Here is a 19,399-nt window from a genome sequence, read left to right as displayed (position 1 = left end):
CTTCCTCTCCAGGGTGGCCAGAGGGAGTGAGACATGCATCTGCTTCAGGTTGGGGGGAAAAACGCGTTTTATTTAATCCCCAGTGCTCTTAACTGAAAAACATATTTTCCCAACATAAGACAATATTCATTTACAAAAAAAAAAAAAACAGTAATTTCAAGGTATGAACCGCATCCAGTCAAAACTTACACCTTTTTTATTTATTCATGAATTATCTAACCCACACAATCTAATCATATATACCAATAAAAGTATTCGTACTTAATCTTTCGCTTTCGTAAAGGCTTTTTAGAGTAAAAGTCTTGCTGTTGACTGTGTCCCACAGTAAGAGTTTAAAGCATTATCGTTGTTTCCGGCAGGACTTCGCAAATTAACGGCTTAAATAAACACTTGCACTGAAGTCTATTTAAACGAACATGTTCCTTGTAGCTCTCTGGGATTTGGGTTGTTTTCAATAATAAATTCATTACTAAGCACACACTGCATCAGATAGGGAGTACGTGTTTTTGAAGAAGTGATGTTAGAAGGGCATTCTCTACTAGAGAGATGCAGGAACGTTTTGATTTAGTCTGGTACGAAGTATACACCCAGATAGCAAAGGAATATTGAACCAATGTCATTTTGCTATCTGAGCAGTGTTCTGATAAGTTCATGTCAGGGTTGTTCTACAGGAAATTGCAGAAATACTAGGGCAGCACAGACAGAAATTTAGATATACAAATCAGATCAAATCTAATGTTTCTCGTTGTAATTTGGAGATATGAACAGGTTGGTTATAGGTTGGTACTATCAGAAAATGAAAACCACGGAATGCACAGGATTCCCATGACATTACAATTCAAACGATGTCAAAAGGCGCTTACATTTTGATATGTATGTGTATGTATATGTATGTTATAGCTTCTCCAAACGCAAAAGTAGAATTTGTCACTGAAGCATTGTGGGAAATGTTTTGATAGATGTACTCAGTCACTTCGGTGATTTACCCATCACAGACAGGAACAACAATTAAATTAAACGAGGCATAGTTTCCTTCATAATGTGAAACGTTTTCTGTGTTTATTATTATTATTTTTTTTTAGTATTAACCAGTGTTGCTTGCTATTTTGCGCACTTGTCCCGTGTGGAAGACATGTGTTTTGTTTCCTCTTGCAGTGGGTAAACAACAAAGTCCGGCGCTTATAAACAAAATCAGTTATGCATGTCCGAATATGTTTAGGCAACTAAACGCATGCGACATGTATTTGTTGAATCTTACTTGTTTCTCTAATTCACAAAATATGGATATATATCCATGTGCCAGCGTGTGGATATACCTTAAATTAAATAAAAGTATCGCATATACAGCCTACAAAATGTTGAAAACGTAACGATAATATTTGTTGTGCATAATGATGGTTATTTTCAACTTGCTGTAAATTAAATTTGTTAACTTCACAAGTATCACAGGCCTCTTGACGGTTAATTTTAACCATGTTAGGCAAGCTTAAGACTAGGACGTTTTGCGCAGCAGTAAACTATACAACACTTCCATCTAGCGGTTGAAGGTGGTATAGCACTACTGTCCAGTCAGTGTTGTAGCAGGAACTGCATCTGTCTGACATTCAGGGAAGATGGCGACCAGAGTCCTTCAGAGCCTGGGAAATGGCCTGAACCAGGCGAAAAGCGGGGTTCGGGCAAAACAGCTGTTTGCAGTAACCATCAGGTTAGACCGCTGTTTAAACTGGGAGATGTTGAGGGACATGGCAAAATTTCGCTCGATTTGTCTTTCGCACTTTAGCCTTTATTCACGCTCCAGTCCAGTGAATCCCACGAAACCAAGTCGTGCACTCCGCGTCCTTTTATTAAGCTAGCAGGCTAGGATATTAGCCCTTTAGCTGTGTTTGAATGAAGCTTAGCCTTTAAATTTTCTTTTTCAGAGACGTTTAGATAACACGGAATGAGTTATTTGATATCGTCTACGCGGAATACGTCTTACGAGGAACATTTAACATTGCATCAAACTTTATAGGGACCACTATTTTGCAGGAAGTTTGGCCAGCTGCGGGATCTGAGGGCACAAACACACAGCCACTAAATATCGATTGAGTTGTGGCTCAAGGTCATTTTGAAAACAGTGTTGTAACACGATAAGACACTTCCTTCCAATGTCTATTCAGAATGCATTAGCAAACGAGTGTACAGGGTATTCAGATGACCTGACTATGTCTAGTAATGTCCTAGCTAGCAGCTTCCAGGGCTTTAAAATATGTATTGAAGTGTGTGTGTGTATACACGTGCATGTGTGTAGCTCTTAAGTAGCCTTCCTATGTTCAGTCTCTGCTGAATGTTAAATGAACAGATAATGTCAACATTTGCTAATTGTTTTTTTTTTTTTTTTTTTTATGAATCACTTCCCTGGTCAGGGGTCTGTGTGCATCCTCAAACAGACACAGGGAGGACAGCTGGTTCAAGTCTCTTTTTGTCCGAAAAGTTGACCCAAGAAAAGATGCTCACTCTCACCTCCTGGCCAAGAAAGAAGACAACAACCTCTACAAAATTCAGTGTATGTCCTCGAATATGCACACACGCCTGACCAAAGAAGTCTTAAGTCCAAGATGCGCTACTGAAATTGCAGTTTGAAGGCCATGTTAAAAGACATATGGAGACACATTCCTATAGTCAGTGGGGGCAGTCTGTTGCAGTCCATAACATGCCTTTCTTTTACAGTTCACAATGTCAAGCCAGAGTGCCTTGATGATTATAACAAACTTTGGTAAGAACATCCATACTGAGATGGTGCTGTGTAGTTAGTGCTGAGTGCCCCACTAATATGGCTACTGCAATATGTGTGTGTTAAACACATTTGCACTTTTAATCTAATGTGATTTGTTTATTTATTTACATTTTCTGTATAAGAGAATCTGAACCACTTTGACAACAAGCACTGGCTCAATATTAATTACCCAGCTATTGGATAATATTTAGGAAATTTCAATTTCAGTAAAATAAGGAGAGAAAACATCAAAGTGAAGTTTATAAGAGATTTTTGTCTGAGTATGATATCTCTGTATTGTATACCTATATCTCTGGAATGTTATTGCTAAATAGGGTTTGTAATAGAGTGTTATAGTTCTGGAAGGTATGCTTAGTGCCTGCATTAGACCTTTCTGGAACACGGTGGCCACATACTAAAATTCATGCTCAGTATACTACACTTTCAATTAAGCACTCTCAAACTAATTATTACTTCTGCAAAAATAGTGAAGATGTCTTGCCATCTATCCATGCTGACCCTGACTACCCATGTGAGCTGGTGGGCACGTGGAACACGTGGTATGGGGAGCAGGACCAAGCAGGTGGGGAGACGTCAAAAACACCAGCTCAAACCATTCAGGGTCTTTCCTGCAGCTACACTGATGTCTTATCTCCCAACTGTAATGTTGCACCTAACTGCATGTCTTTTTGCAAATTCAGTAAGATGAATCACATCAGGTGGTCAACCTAACTGGTGTCTGCTTACTGATATTAGTGCAAGTAAACAAAGAAAAAATGGCTGCGCAGTCATTGATCATAACATCATCCATATCCTGTATGCTTATTTTTCATTGTTAGTGCACCTGTGGCGGTACAGAGGTGGTTATCCTGCCTTGACTGAAGTCATGAACAAACTCAGGAAGAATACAGTGAGTGGAAAAACTTCTTGCTAACCAGTGGTCTGGCCTTTGTGGATAAAAACGTACTGAATCTGTACTGAAAAGATCTTTGTTCTTGAGGATTCCCCAAGGAAGAACATTTAGAATCTGGCTTGATGTTCAAGGAGGTGCACTTAGACTCCTGATATATGTTCCTCGAAAAATAGATTCTAGAAATGCTCATCGGAATGGACCATTCAGATTGGTCAGTCAGCATCTAAGGAATTTGTTAAATTTAAGTTAACATACTACAGAGTTCATGATTCTGTGCTTTGCTAAGGGGCATTCTAAATGAAATATGAAAGGGGTAGGTTGGGGTAAATGAAGCATGTCGACACCATGTTTGACTCAGTGGAAGTCAGATTTAAACAGTTGATAAAGCTCTAGAACCACTAGACCCAAATTAACCATTTTTGGTAATGAAAATGTCCAAAGTTTTCAAATAAATAAATAGTAATGGTACATTTTGTCTGTGTGTGTGTGTGTGTGCGTGTGTGTGTGTGTGTGTGTGTGTGTGTGTGTGTGTGTGTGTGTGTGTGTGTGTGTGTGTGTGTGTGTGTGTGTGTGTGTGTGTGTGTGTGTGTGTGTGTGTGTGTGTGTGTGTGTGTGTGTGACCAGACGTTTATGGATTACAGAGAAAAGCGTGGCAGGATGCTGCTGTCCCGCAGAAACCAGCTACTTCTGGAGTTCAGCTTCTGGAATGAGCCTGTGCCCAGATCAGGACCCAACATATATGAGCTCAGATCCTACCAACTCAGGGTATGGAAAATTACATTGATTCCAGGTCAATTTGTCTTTTATTTATGAAGTTATAAAATACTTCATTATACTTAATACACCTTACATGTATGTTTGTCTTTTTTAATTTATTGGGATATGGCGTTACAAATGTTGTAGATACAAATGCAGCATACTTGGATTTAACAAAATATATTTTGTTTTCTTCTAGCCTGGAACCATGATTGAGTGGGGGAATTACTGGTAAGAGGTTAATTACAGAAGTGTAATGTATAGAACTACTGTATACTTATGCAGTAAATCCATTAATGTTTTAAGAAATGTCATACAGTGTGTGGGGGTGTTTTATGATATGCTTTTATCATTGCCTCTACAGATTGTAGTTGCTGAATTTTGAGAATGGATGGTAACACTTCTTGCAAATGTAAATTATCCATTGATTTAAAAACGAGAATGTAAACAAACATGCCAATTTCTGCTTGCGTTAATTCTTTATACCAGTTGTTGCTGTAATATGATTTAATTATTTTTTTCCTTCAATTTACACTGAAATTTTATAATCATAATTTTCTGCATGTACATTTGAAATGTAATAATTGCAAGTCAAAATAACGTTGGAACCTTATACACATCCCATAAATATGGTGATTGTACAAGAAATGCTATGGCATACCCCATTTAAGGTAAGCGAGTTGGAGTCATTGTGTGAAATGCTAGCAACATAGAAGCTGCTATGATCCTTTAACCTTCATCCTGTCTGATTGTCACAGGGCTCGTGCCATTGAGCTGAGGCAGCAGAACAACGAGGCGGTCGGGGGTTTCTTCTCTCAGATCGGCAGTTTGTACATGGTCCACCACCTCTGGGGTGAGTGGACTCACCATGTCTCCCAGGTGGCAGGAACCTAATGGCGTATTCGTAATGGCCCCTGACCTTGTGCCACTGGGATCTTGCAGCTTACAAGGACCTGCAGTCGAGAGAGGAAACGCGGAACGCGGCGTGGCAGCATGAGGGCTGGGACGAGGCCGTCTACTACACGGGTGAGTGTGGACGCTGCGGCGCGTAAGGGCACAGAGTTTCGTCCCCACGTTTACGCTTGAGTTTTGGAATGTGAATGTGTGATGCTCTTGCCTGTCGCCATCAGTTCCTCTGATTCAACACATGGAGTCAAGAGTAATGATTCCGATGAAGACTTCGCCTCTGAAGTAGCTTCTGCTGAAGACCCAAGAGAAACCCACAAAGTGAACTGATTTTATGAAATTCTAGCCACATGTCGACGCACTGCCATGGTTTTCTGCTTGGTTTTGACAGAGGTGTCTTTTTTTTTCTCTCTTTAAACCATAGCACCCCCCCCCCCCCACCCCTTAAGTTAAGTGCTCATATTTGTGTTGACATGTTGATCAGACTCTCTCTTTAGTCTGTCAAAGGTCAAGAAGAACAACAAAAATATTGCATCGAATCACTATTAGAGTGTTTACCCAAACACTGCAACAAAGGGTTTTGTGCCAGAACTCCTGGGTCAGTGTCATGCTGACACCTTCAGACTGACACTTGTCAGCTTCTCCACTCATTGCAGTGACATTTTCATTAAAAAACCCCATTGCAATATTCTCATTAAAACCCAAAGCAGGATGTATAAGTTAAAGTTGCTTGAGACATGGCAGTTGCTGTCTTTGATTTGTGCATTTCGAACATGTTCCAGAATGGTCCTTGTTTACCCACAAGCCATTCTTGTTTTCTCGATGTAGATTTGGCACTGATCAACTTGCATGCTGTTCCGCATCCTGATTAGGGGGCTTGTCTTATTGCTGCTTTTGTCCTCTGCAATATTTACCGTAGTTCAATTTCACGAGGGTAATGAAGAGACTTGTATCTAAAACTGAAACCTGATAACTAGCTGAAATTGGTTTGTATGTATGATCACGTGTCATCAGCTTTGCAGTCTCATTGAATGTTCATTCAAAACCCAACAAAAACAATGAGTTAGGAGTATTAGTAGACAAATTATGCATCATTTACTTATACTGTACTTGTTTTAGGTAAACACTTTGGGTGTTTTGAATTTGGGTGATTTGAAACATGGGTGGAAGGAAAAAGCATTTGAATTTATTTGCATTTGACCTCCCTTCTGATTAGTTGAGGAAAATTATTTATCAAATCAAGCTCAACCTTTAACCTTTCTGGCCTTTGATTTGCAACTGGGTATTTGGTCTTGTTGATTTTCATTTACATCCATCCTGTAATGAATTGTGATATGTGTTGAATTGTAGTATGTGCTCCTTGATTCCAGTGATGAATCCTCTCAAAACTGAATACATGAATACATCAGTTGTGTCCTTGAATTAATATTTCCATTATAAATTTGGAAAACTCACCTTAAAACACCTTGGAAAGCAAAACTTGCAATGTGTAGGTCAGCACAGCCATACTGTGATGTTTTAATTTTGAAGTTTCCTAATGTTTAATGTAGTTTTATTTAACAGTAATGCTTTGAAAAGATTAGATGTACATACTGAATTAAATTTATGATTGAAGTACAGTTTCACAAGGCATGCAGTTATTGAGTGACTCTGCTCTTGGGTGTTGAAAGGGAAAACCAGATTCCTGACTGAGGCTTGTCATTTCTGTCTTTGAGAAATGAAGATGTTACCAATTGAAAAAGTGTAGATGATTTTTTCCCGGTGAGACTTAAATGGAAGTGAACAAATGATGTCTGCATTCGGTGAAGGATTTGGAAACATTTGAAAGAACTGTTCATGTCAAAGTTTTAGATTTGTTGTGAGCCTAAGCCCTCATTTCCCCCCTGATATTACGTTTGAGAAATGTTGGCGATGTTAATTTGCCCTAAAAATGTTAATGTATATAACGTATCGCAGAAAATTCCTCGTTACCATAAGCGCAATATTTCTGCATAAAAGACAGACGCCACAGTTAGCCAATCAATTCTTTCAATGCGACTCGTCAAAACGGCTCTTGTCCTATCAGAGCGAGCCGGGGGGCGTGCCAAAGGACGCACGCTGGAGGTTTCTGGAAACGACTACGCTTGACGTTCCTCTTCCGTTGGTCTCCGAAACCGGCCTGGCTGTGTGAGGCCGCTCTCTGAGTCTTCTTTGACGAGGCTGTAGCACACCAGAATGGCTGCTGTGAAGGCACTTAATCCGAAAGCGGAGGTAGCCAGGGCTCAGGCGGCCTTGGCTGTCAACATAAGTGCCGCCCGCGGACTACAAGATGTCCTGAGGTCTAACCTAGGACCAAAGGGCACCATGAAAATGTAAGTTCTGCCTTCGCGTGCGGCCATGAGTCGCTTTGTTAGCGCGCGCGTGCTACGCTACGTGAAGCTCGAGCGCTTGTCTAGCCTAACCAGCTAGCAATCCTACTAACTTGATAAATAAAAGTATTTTGAGAGGTCTGTCATTTTTGGGCATTTTAAGGCTACAACTACAAATAAAGCCTAATCGATTATAGCTTAACACATAATAAGTTTGCAAACTAGCTAACATTATTAGATTTAGAATGATGCTAACCCAGCTAACGCGCTAGTTCAGTGTTAGATCCACATGGTTTTAGCCAGCTAGCGTTAGCGCCTGAGCCTGCTAGCGGTGTCGGTGGCCTTACACACCAGCCCGTCCAACAGAATTAAAGTCAAAACATCCTTCCTGCAATACCATGGGGTTTGTCTCCAAGGATAAGTTAAACGTTTTCTTGGGGCTTGCTTTAAATTTACAAATGTTCCCCAAAAAACTAGCCATTACTTGTCTGCCGGCATCACTGACCCACCCTTTTTCGTCATATAACTGGCAGGTTAGTTAGTTAGCATAGCAACGTGCTAGCTAAGCTTCTTGTTGCTAAACAACCCCTGGGGTCTTGCTACGTTAGTTGATTATCTAGTAAGCTTTAATGTTGAGAATTCCACACCCCTACACACACTAGTTTATAACTTGTACCCTAAAATATGACCGTATGTTTTATCCACAGGCTTGTCTCTGGTGCAGGAGACATAAAGCTCACTAAAGATGGCAATGTTCTGTTGCACGAGATGGTAAGAGGGCATGGTCTGTTTTAAGCAGACAGCTTCCATATTTCTCAATATTTACAGTGTTTACAATACTTAAATAAATCTCCTTTGTGTGTACAGTACTGTGATCCGAAGGACAAACATAAAAAATAAAGTTTTTATTGGAATTACGTACTGGAGATGACGTTTCACTCTCCCTATTTAAATAGCAAATCCAGCATCCAACTGCATCCCTGATTGCGAAAGTAGCCACAGCCCAAGATGACATCACCGGGGACGGAACCACATCTAATGTGCTCATAATTGGGGAGCTATTGAAACAGGCAGACCTTTACATTTCTGAGGTTGGCATTCATGTTTTGTGCTGGTTTTGTTAACACAATATAAAAAAAACTGACAAGCATTTAATGAGCAAAGAAGTATTGTATTTGAGCAGGCTTAATCTAAAAATCATAAAAAGCCTGATTTAATATAGACTCTTGGGGAGGGTGTGGGGTGGGGAATTGTTGCACTGTTAAACTTGTTGCCTATTTCAACAGGGACTCCACCCCAGGATCATTGCAGAGGGCTTTGAGGCCGCGAAGGAAAAGGCCCTGCAGGTGCTGGAGGACGTGAAGATCACCAGGGAGATGGACCGCGAGACCCTCATCAACGTGGCCAAGACGTCACTGCGGACCAAGGTGCACGTGGAGCTGGCCGACCTGCTCACGGAGGTATGGGAGACACATCTCTCTGGTTCTCACTGGCTATCTGTAGAGGAGTGTGCTGTGTGGTTTTGATCATGGACAGAACATTGCTCAGTCCAGTCCTTTTGGATCTAACAGAGTTCATAAATTTGCCCTAAATTATCAGGAGTGTTCTAGGTATGTTAATGATTGATTGGTTCTGATGCACTGACAGCTGGATATAGCAAAAATGTGTTTTGGCCTAAGAATTTAGTCATAGTTGTCAGTTGAGTGCCGTGTGCAGGTGTGGATGATGTACGCAGGCTAGCGTGGCTCACTGGCCCATGGTGTTCTGCCGGTTGCCAGATCTGCTGCCTCATCCTGCCCTAGTCAGGAAATGGAGAGGCATTTGAGCCCTTGAACACTCAAGGGCTCAAATGTCTGAGCCCTTTGAACACTCATGGTAGCCTTCCTTGGACATGAATTGTGCTATAGTGACGTGTGGACTGCACCTCTGCAGTAGAAGGTGCTTTGTACTCTGCTCACAATATCTCTGCCTCAGTTCGGTATATAAATATCAGTTCATTTTGACCAGTCTTGGTCCTTTTAAGTGTGTTTTGATGTGATTTAATGTTCTCAGAGTTTCTACTCTGTTTTTATATGCCTTGCAGGCCGTGGTGGATGCAGTGCTGGCTATAAAGAAACCCAATGAGCCCATTGACCTCTTTATGGTGGAGATCATGGAAATGAAACACAAAACGGACAGTGACACACAGTAAGAACCTACATGATGCACTGATTCACTGTATACAGTTGGGGGCGTTTTTACCTTTCAAATTAGTAGGTGTTTTGTCGTCATTTGTGTATCTCTTTGAAAGAGACCGATTCACATTTACTATGAAATCAGAAGCTGCTAATGGCTCTTTTAGGCCACTAAATTGTAATTGTGTTTTTTTTTCCCCTTTTGATGTTCAGGCTGATCAGAGGTTTGGTGTTGGACCACGGTGCCAGACATCCAGACATGAAGAAGAGAGTGGAGGACGCCTACATCCTGACCTGCAACGTCTCTCTGGAATATGAGAAAACGTAGGTTTACTCCCCATTCCCACAGGCTTCCATCCTGGTCATAATAGATACATCTATATAATGATCAGCAATATATAAACTTACTGGTTTGTGTTGCACTGAATTCTTACCCCCCAACACACACAGCGAGGTGAACTCAGGCTTCTTCTACAAGAGCGCCGACGAGCGGGAGAAGCTGGTGAAGGCTGAGAGGAAGTTCATTGAGGAGCGTGTCCAGAAGATCATCGCGCTGAAGAACAAAGTGTGTGCTGACAACAAGAAGGGCTTTGTAGTCATCAACCAGAAGGTAAGCAGGAAACTCCTAGTGATGCTCAGACTTTGAACAGTAACGGTTCAAAATTGCGTAGAACTAGATTTTCTTGTTTGTGTTTAAGTTGACGGACAGTTCTCTCATGCACAAAACACCCACGGCTCGCTTGTGTAGCGTTCCATGGACATATACTGTGCTATAGTGAAGTGTGGTCTACCTCTGCAGTAGAAGACAGTCTGTTCTTACTACATGTATTCATGGGACCAGCACACTGCACACTGTCTTGTCAGAACCTGCGCTGAGTGTTGGAGCTGGCGCTGAACTGTTCTTTTGTTGCAGGGCATAGATCCGTTCTCTCTGGATGCGCTGGCTAAAGAGGGCATCGTAGCCCTGCGCCGGGCCAAGAGAAGGAACATGGAGAGGTAGGTGTAGAGTCCGACTGTAGCCGCAGGAAAGTTGCTCAGGGGAGAAACACTTGAGGCATGGCTGAATTCTGTTTTACTTGTTCCATGGTAAACGCAGTCAGACACCATGCCAGATTACCCCTCTCTCTCTCTCATTCATTCTCAGTCATGGTGGTACTTCTGTGTAACGTGAGGTACTAATGTGAGGGGGAGCTACACGATGTACTGCTGGCTCCACAGCCCCGCGTCTTCCCACAGCTTGTGGTTCTCATCTCCGTTGTCTTCTGCTTTCCCAGGCTCACCCTGGCCTGTGGCGGCATTGCCATGAACTCCGTGGACGACCTCACCCCCGAGTGTTTGGGCCACGCCGGTCTCGTCTACGAGCACACACTGGTCAGTTTTTGATCCCCATCGGGCCCTTTGGTGCTCAGGGGAGATTTCGGTTTCGGTGCTCGTCCGTCTGGACCGGGCAGTGATGGCGTGCTCTTTGCGACAGGGAGAAGAGAAGTACACGTTCATCGAGAAGTGCGGCAACCCTCGCTCCGTGACGCTGCTGGTCAAAGGCCCCAACAAACACACGCTCACGCAGATCAAGGATGCCGTGCGGGACGGGCTACGTGCGGTCAAAAACGCCATCGAGGACGGTACGGGCATTGCCCTGACACGGCAGACGGCTCACACTACAGTCGACGTTTTTAGCTCAGATGTCAGCGTTCGTGACATCTTGATGCTCTGCTTGTGCTGAAACGGAGCAGTTGCGTTTGCTTGTTTTGTTCTGCTTCAACAGCATCTTGCATCGTGTTCATTTTCTCTTAATTTGGGGCAGAAGCTATGCTTATGCTAACACCTAGCATTTTAACGCGTTTTAAATGGATACCCTGTACTGCTGACTTTTGACGTACACAAGCAACTTTTGTAGAGCAGCTGTTCAGGAAAAGCATGGCGCTTCCTACAATCGGCCACAAGGAGGCAGCTTCACGCCTTGGTGATGGAGCCGCTTGTACAAATGGCTGTTGAAAGACATTTCATAAACCTCCTCACTCCTGATTGTGTTCCTGTGCGTGCAGGCAGTGTGGTGGCGGGAGCGGGGGCTTTTGAGGTCGCCGTAGCCGACGCGCTGGTGAAACACAAGCCCAAGGTGAAGGGTCGCGCTCAGCTGGGTGTGCAGGCGTTTGCTGACGCTCTTCTCGTCATCCCAAAGGTAGCGTGACCTTGTTGGGGACTCGCTCCACCTTGGGGGTCACTTTTTCACTTCAGTCACCTTCTCCTTCTAAACTTATTTATTTATTTTTACTACTTTCGTCCCCTACTTAAGATATCTGCTGTTTCCCCACTTGCATAACTTCAGGATTGTAGTATAAACGTGTGTGTCTGTCTGTGTGTTTCCTCTGTAGGTCCTGGCTCAGAATTCAGGCTATGACCCACAGGAGACTCTTGTGAAGCTGCAGACTGAATTCAAAGAGTCTGGGCAGCTTATTGGTGTAGATCTGAGCACAGGTACACGTCTCACACACCCAGCCCCTTCATTCAAATCTAGTTAAAACATAAACTCTTCCAGTAAAGATTTAGTGATTATAATTTTACATCAACAAAATACTGATATTCCATCTGAATGGTCACGTTTCCCAGGTGAGCCGATGATGGCGGGGGACGCTGGTGTTTGGGATAACTATAGTGTTAAAAAGCAGCTGCTTCACTCATGGTGAGTAAACCCTGAATTGGTTGCGTGAGTTGATTGATCAGTTGTGTGAGTACTACCGGCATGGCTGAATTCTGTTTTACTGTATCTGTAGTAATGGCAGTCAGACACCATGCAAGATCATCCCTCTCCCTTGTTTTTAAAAGGTGATGCTGGAAAAAGCATCATCTGCTTAAGGGACAGCACAGTGCTTTTCCGTAGACTAGTTAATGTGTGTAAGGGTCATGCCATCCGTGATCAGCTTGTCGTAAAATGCTGGCGTAAAATGTTTTAAAGCAGACAGACCTTATGGTGGCGATTGCCTAATTTGGTCTGAAATTAGCAAGCTAGACACTGTGTGGAATTGGCAGGATTTTAATGAATGGTTCCCTCCTCCCATCCCACCCTTCTCCTTCCTCAGCACGGTAATCGCAAGCAACATCCTCCTGGTAGATGAGATCATGCGAGCTGGAATGTCTTCCCTCAAAGGCTAAAAGAACGGCGCACGACGGCCCACAGGATTAAGGAGGCCTGGAGCTGGCCTGGAGATTAGACGCCCTGCTGCACCATGAGTGTCCCGCTAACCGCGTCCTGACTGGATTCACACAGCGACAACATTCTATGTCTGCTCATTTTCTGTGCCCGGTAGCGTTTTAATTTCCCCCTGGGACTCTTCCTCCAGTCAATTGGGTTATTTATGAGGTTTTGTTAAAAGGCACTGAACTGTAGTCCTCACATTTTTTCTTTGTACCCATTAAACGTTTAAGTTCATGAAAATGCAGAGTGAACGACCTTGCATGACCCGACTGGTGGAAGCACCTAATCGATATGAAATAAACCACACGGAGTTATACTCACTTGAAAACGTTTTACTTTAAATAAAGCTAACCCAGTACATCTTCACAGGTCATCTCAATCATTAAATTTTGTTAAGCAAAGTTAGTCTATAAAATGCATTATTCAAAAAAAAAAAAAAAAGCTCTGCTGTGCGTTGTTTTGGATAACAAAACTGACCACTGTGTACGATGCACTTAAAAGATAAGTCAGCTTTTGAGGTTCAAAAAACTAGTAGCATTATTCTGCACTAAATTCATGGAATTAAGTATTTGTAATTATGCAAACAGTGATTCCACTTCAATATTGCTATATAAAGGCATTGATACAGCAGTAGATAAAACTATTCTCAAATGAGATGTCATAAATGTCATGAGATGTTATAAAAATGACAGTGTGGAATGTGAAACATCACAAGGTCTAGACATGCACTCAGGTCTTTACTTGTCATTAACCCACCATGCCAGATAGGTGTGTGTGTTTTTTGTCGGTCTATATAACTTGTCTTTCTACTCATACTTACCAAATTTCTCCAAATTCAACCCTTAAAGCCTTTAATACCAGTGTTTGACTAAGTTTTAAACTACTCCAAACTGAGGAAATGTAATCCAAAGATGACTAAACTGTAAACTGCTCTTTAAGATGTGTTGTCAAATATTATTTCATATCTTATTAATTGTTCAAACAGTCGTAGTAATCTCTGCATACGCTTTGCTAAATGTACATTCTTTGGATCCATAAATCCCAAACTCCCACAAATGAAAACTCTAAATGATGGTTCACCTATGGCACACTTCGATATATTCACTGGAAATAAAAATCACTTTGGTTTTGAGACGTACATAATACACTCCTTCAGAAGTAATGGCTATCGCACACCTGCATACAACCAGCATTCTTCATCATAGTTGTGGGTCTTCAATGCAATCTCTCCTTTTCAGAAACCAATCATGCAGTCTGCACATACAGGTGAAGATCATCTGCATTCAGTCTTTCATCGCTGCACCGCTGCTGGTGTTAACCGGGTCGTCATAAGGCAACGTTCTGTTGTATCATCCTTATATTAATGTAACCTGAAATTTTGTCTGGGAGGCTGTGGTAGAAGGAGAAGCCTGACACTTAATACAGTATTTACTGAACTCTTCAGGAAGTTGTGAACAACAAAGTTGTGAAAGTATCCGTTGTGAAGCAGGTGAAGGCTCCAGTCTCTTCTGTGCCGGGATTACGTCTGGAGATGCGCTCTCTAGAACAGCCGTGCCTGTTTTTTCAGCTCGTTTTGTTTCCACAGTGCCAGGTGGTCAAAGTCTGCCATGGTCATCCCAAAGACCTGGAAGAACTCTTCAGGGGACAGGTGTCTCTGGAAGAATGAGCACACGGCACAAAGCTTTGAACACTTGGAGAAGCCATGTGAACGACTTGGCACTACTGCTCTGCTGCTTTTGCACATGTGCGCAAATTGGTCAAAGTTCAATGACACCATCACGTCTGATGTTTCAGTAGTTGGTCGGGTCAGTTCTGTGGTAAGACGCAAATGTAGCATCAAATTTTTAATGAAGGTACACTTTTTTAACTATCATGTTATTCCTCAAGGAATTTAGAGGATAACTTGGACCCGGACCCCAAAGACTTGTGGGGGCAGAAAGTACAGAATCCTGCTGCTGGGTTTTTAACTCCCATAGCATAAGAGCAGAGGGGATGGAGCTTTCTCAACTGCTGCTCCTAAATTATGGAATGACCTCCCGATTTATATTAGACAGGCCTTGTCAATGCCCATTTTTAAAACTCGTCTTAAAACCCATTTTAATTCTGTGGTTTTTAACCCAGCATGAGACCTGTTTTATTAGTTTTTGCTGTAATTTTTATCTTATTTTTTATTTCTATTACTTTTACATTGGTGGTGTGTTAACGGTTTTGTCTAATGTATGCTTTTTTTGTTTAGTATATCCTGAAGCTGTTTTTGGGTATAGGGTATCTGGGTGAGTTACCAACTATTGGGTATAGGGTATATGGGTGAGTGACCAACTATGGGGTATAGGGTATATGGGTGAGTCACCAACTATTGGGTATAAGGTATATGGGTGAGTCACCAACTATGGGGTATAGGGTATCTGAGTGAGTCACCAACTATGGGCTATAAGATATCTGAGTCAGTCACCAACTATGGGGTATAAGGTATATGGGTGAGTCACCAACTATGGGGTATAAGGTATCTGGGTGAGTCACCAACTATGGGGTATAGCGTATCTGGGTAAGTCACCAACTATGGGGTATAAGGTATCTGGGTGAGTCACCAACTATGGGGTATAGCGTATCTGGGTAAGTCACCAACTATGGGGTATAAGGTATCTGGGTGAGTCACCAACTATGGGGTATAGGGTATCAGGGTATAGGGAATCTGGCTGTCACTCACCTCCAGTCTTGCCCTGTCCACATCACGAGGAAGCTGGTTGCACCCACGAACAGTGACCATCAGATCCTGATATGGGTAAACCTAAAAGAGGTCAGATTGTTGTGACAGACGTGACTAAGGTTGAGCAATCATGCCATGATTCATACTAAAATTCTGAAGACGGTTTTCAGCCACAGGGCAGTGCATCTGAAACCTCCATGTGCGCGGACTCCCACCTTGTATTCTGAAACAGAGAAGAGGACGCGTGTGCGGCTCAGTTCTTTTGAAGCTCGGCTGAAGCTTTTGTTGCTCAGTTGGGCTTTGGCACTATGGCGTCACAGAGAAAACGCTTACCTCTATATCCCCAGTTCACTGCATTGGCACTGTCGTAGTGGAAATAGTCAGCGCTGTGGGGCTAGAAAGGAAGGTAGCAGATCCATCTTTAATGTTTTATTTCTAACTCCACTGGGATGTTCATAAGCTCTCAGTTTTACTCAAAAGATTTAATGTCAGAATGTATGAAATATTCATACCCTGTTTAGGTTGCTTCTGCCATACCCTGGCAGAGAGGCTGATTTAGAGACGAACGAATCTGTGAAAAGACACACATGCACAAACAAGCATGAAAGCAGCTCAAGGACTATACAGTGCCGGCTTCGTACCTCAGTCTAAAGCAGAGTTGGAAGACCTGATGACACAAAATCGCTCATACTCATGACCAGAATGAGCATGCGAAAACAGTGTACAGACACTAGAGGGCGCCCTTTGCACACCTATAAAGATCCAGTCCCTGCAAGTTAATAAATTGCTAGGCCAGAAAGATGCAAGACATCAAAAAAGAAAGTGCGAGTTATTTATATTCATTATCAAAATCCTCTTTCTTGCAGTCAACTCTTTTTTTCATAGCATCTACTTTTTGAAGACCTGAAGCCAAGCTTCTCAGAGAAGAATGAGGAACGATTACATAAACACACAAAGTCAGATCCACAGAGCACTCAGTACAGAGGGGTAGTAAGACAACCATACATCACCTCTCAGTGACTCACCATTGTCTGCACTGTGGTGAGATCTAGGAGCTGGGGAGACAGAAAGAGAGAGAGTGAGAGATAGAGAGAAGACTTAAAGATGGAGTTACCACCATGTCGATAAGACAATTCAATCATTTAGTACTGAATCAATTACTCACCCAGACAGGGTGTCAAACAGACTGATTTAGTGGATAAATCGAAAGAAAGTGATAGATGTCAATGTGTGCACATGTCAGAGTGTATGGAAGAGAGAGATTTGTAGAACTGGCACATGAGAATAAAGGTTAGTCAGGCTGTTCCACTGGGCATGGCTTCCATTACAGTCTACCCAGAGGTCAGTCCAATCATTGTTTTTATGGTGATGTTTCTTTCATGAAGACAGAATGATGAGTGAGAACATGACTGCCTTTATTGCTGCCACTCATAAATAACAGAGGACAGGGACATAGGTGGACACACACACACACACACACACACACACACACACACACACACACACACACACACACACACACACACACACACACACACACACACACACACACACACACACACACACACACACAGAGAGCTTCATGGAATGGGTTTCCATGGTCAAGCAGCTGCATCCAAGCCAGAGAATGTGTCTTATGGAGTGACGAATCATGCTTCTCCATCTGGCAATCTACTGGACGAGTCTGGGTTTGGTGGTTGCCAGGAGAATGGTACTTGTCTGACTGCACTGTGCCAAGTGTAAAGTTTGGTGGAGGAGGCATTATGCTGTGGGGTTGTTTTTCAGGAGCTGGGCTTGGCCCCTTAGTTCCAGCGAATGGAACTCTGAATGCTTCAGCATACCAAGACATTTTGGACAATTCCATGCTAACTTTGTGGGAACAGTTTGGAGCTGGCCCCTTCCTCTTCCAACATGACTGTGCACCAGTGCACAAAGCAAGGTCCATAAAGACATGGATGTCAGAGGCTGGTGTGGATGAACTTGATTGGCCCTGAGTCCTGACCTCAGTATGAGACCTCACAAATGTGCTTCTGGAAGAATGGTCAAAAATCCCCATAAACACACTCCTAAACCTTGTGGACAGCCTTCCCAGAAGAGTTGAAGCTGTTCTAGCTGCAAAGGGTGGACCAACGTCATATTGAACCCTATGGATTAGGAATGGGATGTCACTTAAGCTCTTGTGTGAGTCAAGGAAGGTGAGCGAATACTTTTGGCAATATTTATGTGTGTGTGTGTGTGTGTGTGTGTGTGAGCCATCAAATAAGCTTTTTTGGCTCGTGCAAATCATTTGTGTAGCACGATGACATCAGTGATATTCTACAGAGCCGGGGGCCCCTCGCTGGTAGACGTGAGGTATGAGGAGAGGGACACCCCTTCCTCGGGAGACTCATCAGTCCTGAGGTTGAGTGAGTGCTGGAGGGGAGATACTGCCTCTTCCTGACTAATCCAGTCGCCATGGGGACCAACCAAGCTTCCAGACAGCCTGGTTACTCCACATGCTCTGGGTTCATCTCACATGCTCATGTTTTGTGCCGCATCCGTGCGGTGTGTAGTGCAGCCACGAGCAAATCTGTTTGATCCTTAAAGCCTACTCAAAATGTAAGTCTGCCTCCCTGACCTGATGCCCTTAACACTCACAGCATCTGTAACCCTGAAATAAATCAGGACTAAATGTAGGCCTAGTCCTAATCTCAACCAAGCGCATGACTTCTTATATCTTTAGTTTGTGAAATGGAAAACACTTTAGATTTAAAATATACTGTCTCCAACATTAGTTTAACACAAAGATCTTTCCCTGTCTTGAATTTCATTTCCATTTATCCATTTACTGCAAAGTGCGCGCACACACACACACATGCACACATATTTACACCAATCAGCCCTGAGGCTCTTTTCATTACTTCTGTATATTGCTCCAGAATACCTGTTCCAACCCAGCAGGTCCTCTTTCACTCCAGTACTAGTAACTACTATTCAAACTTAACATCTCTCTTATGGAATCCAGACATAGATTCCAATGAGGCTTTTACACAGAGCATCCTTCTCCAGCAGATACAGGGATTACACTGAACAGATAACACGCAGTGTAAGAATGACATAAGGATTTGACTCTTTGCAGAGGCAGGTTGACATCCTTAAAGAAATATTTACTCTGAGATTCATTCTGCCTTCGGGACCAGCACTCCTGTACTCCCCGTGATCCGTGGGTCGGGTGAAGGTGTGGGTGAGGGCGGGGAGAGCGTGGGTGAGGGCAGGGTGAGCGTGTGTGAGGGCGGGGAGAGCGTGGGTGAGGGTGGGGAGAGCGTGTGTGGGGGCGGGGAGAGCGTGGGTGGGGGTGGGGAAAGTGTGGGTGGGGGCGGGGAGAGCGTGTGTGGGGGTGGGGAGAGCGTGTGTGGGGGTGGGGAAGCGTGTGTGGGGGCGGGGAAAGCGTGGGCCCTTACAGCCGTTGACCGTGTTGCTGTAGCCGGTATTGTGAAGTGCCTCTTTGCTCCCTCTGCGGGAGTCCCGTGCGCCGCTCCAGGGGTCGCTGTCACGGGAACCGGACCTGGCCTTCATCTCTTCCTTCAGGATCATCCTGCCGATTCCAGCTTGGAGCTGGAGAAGAAAGACGAGAGGGAGTGTGTGAAGGTCTTGGAGTGCGGCTACAT

At 43.3% G+C, this 19,399-nt stretch overlaps 3 protein-coding genes and 2 non-coding genes across 9 annotated transcripts in view; 4 read left to right on the top strand and 1 right to left on the bottom strand.

Annotated features, from left to right (window-relative positions):
* Positions 1–1,548: 1,548 nt before the first annotated feature.
* Positions 1,549–6,949, top strand: LOC143481439 (protein NipSnap homolog 2-like). The gene is made up of 10 exons (XM_076979465.1): positions 1,549–1,705; positions 2,406–2,545; positions 2,710–2,755; positions 3,244–3,338; positions 3,595–3,665; positions 4,293–4,433; positions 4,624–4,655; positions 5,183–5,277; positions 5,367–5,450; positions 5,555–6,949. Exons 1-10 carry the CDS (start codon positions 1,614–1,616, stop codon positions 5,617–5,619), a joined length of 861 nt encoding a protein of 286 aa, XP_076835580.1. The 5' UTR covers positions 1,549–1,613; the 3' UTR covers positions 5,620–6,949.
* A 500-nt stretch (positions 6,950–7,449) lies between these two features.
* Positions 7,450–13,411, top strand: cct6a (chaperonin containing TCP1, subunit 6A (zeta 1)). Its single transcript, XM_076980733.1, has 14 exons — positions 7,450–7,681; positions 8,386–8,449; positions 8,635–8,769; positions 8,965–9,138; positions 9,762–9,865; positions 10,066–10,176; positions 10,303–10,462; positions 10,766–10,848; positions 11,127–11,223; positions 11,327–11,474; positions 11,898–12,031; positions 12,225–12,327; positions 12,460–12,532; positions 12,930–13,411. Exons 1-14 carry the CDS (start codon positions 7,545–7,547, stop codon positions 13,000–13,002), a joined length of 1,596 nt encoding a protein of 531 aa, XP_076836848.1. The 5' UTR covers positions 7,450–7,544; the 3' UTR covers positions 13,003–13,411.
* LOC143482488 (small nucleolar RNA SNORA15) lies at positions 10,907–11,051 on the top strand. Its single transcript, XR_013122249.1, has one exon. It is a non-coding gene; the product is annotated as a small nucleolar RNA SNORA15 (small nucleolar RNA).
* LOC143482487 (small nucleolar RNA SNORA15) lies at positions 12,591–12,719 on the top strand. The gene has a single exon (XR_013122248.1). It is a non-coding gene; the product is annotated as a small nucleolar RNA SNORA15 (small nucleolar RNA).
* The window catches only part of LOC143482390 (actin-binding LIM protein 3-like), a 55,161-nt gene continuing 49,124 nt past the window's right edge, over positions 13,363–19,399 (bottom strand). For 4 of the 5 annotated variants that reach the window (XR_013122205.1, XR_013122206.1, XR_013122207.1 and 1 more), the window contains 6 exons: positions 19,193–19,346; positions 16,778–16,807; positions 16,265–16,323; positions 16,086–16,146; positions 15,753–15,975; positions 13,363–14,699 (listed from right to left, as the gene is read on the bottom strand). Coding sequence is in view for 1 of the 5 variants with exons in the window: in XM_076980732.1 (XP_076836847.1) it covers positions 14,586–14,699; positions 15,753–15,833; positions 15,968–15,975; positions 16,086–16,146; positions 16,265–16,323; positions 16,778–16,807; positions 19,193–19,346 (507 nt within the window). In the remaining 4 variants the exon portion in view is untranslated. The remainder of the gene's footprint in view (positions 14,700–15,752; positions 15,976–16,085; positions 16,147–16,264; positions 16,324–16,777; positions 16,808–19,192; positions 19,347–19,399) is intronic. The other variant, XM_076980732.1, reaches the window with a different exon arrangement.

The sequence above is a fragment of the Brachyhypopomus gauderio genome, chromosome 18, assembly GCF_052324685.1.
Source record: "Brachyhypopomus gauderio isolate BG-103 chromosome 18, BGAUD_0.2, whole genome shotgun sequence".
Classification (NCBI taxonomy): Eukaryota; Metazoa; Chordata; class Actinopteri; order Gymnotiformes; family Hypopomidae; genus Brachyhypopomus; species Brachyhypopomus gauderio.
This window is presented reverse-complemented; position numbering and strand designations above follow the sequence as displayed.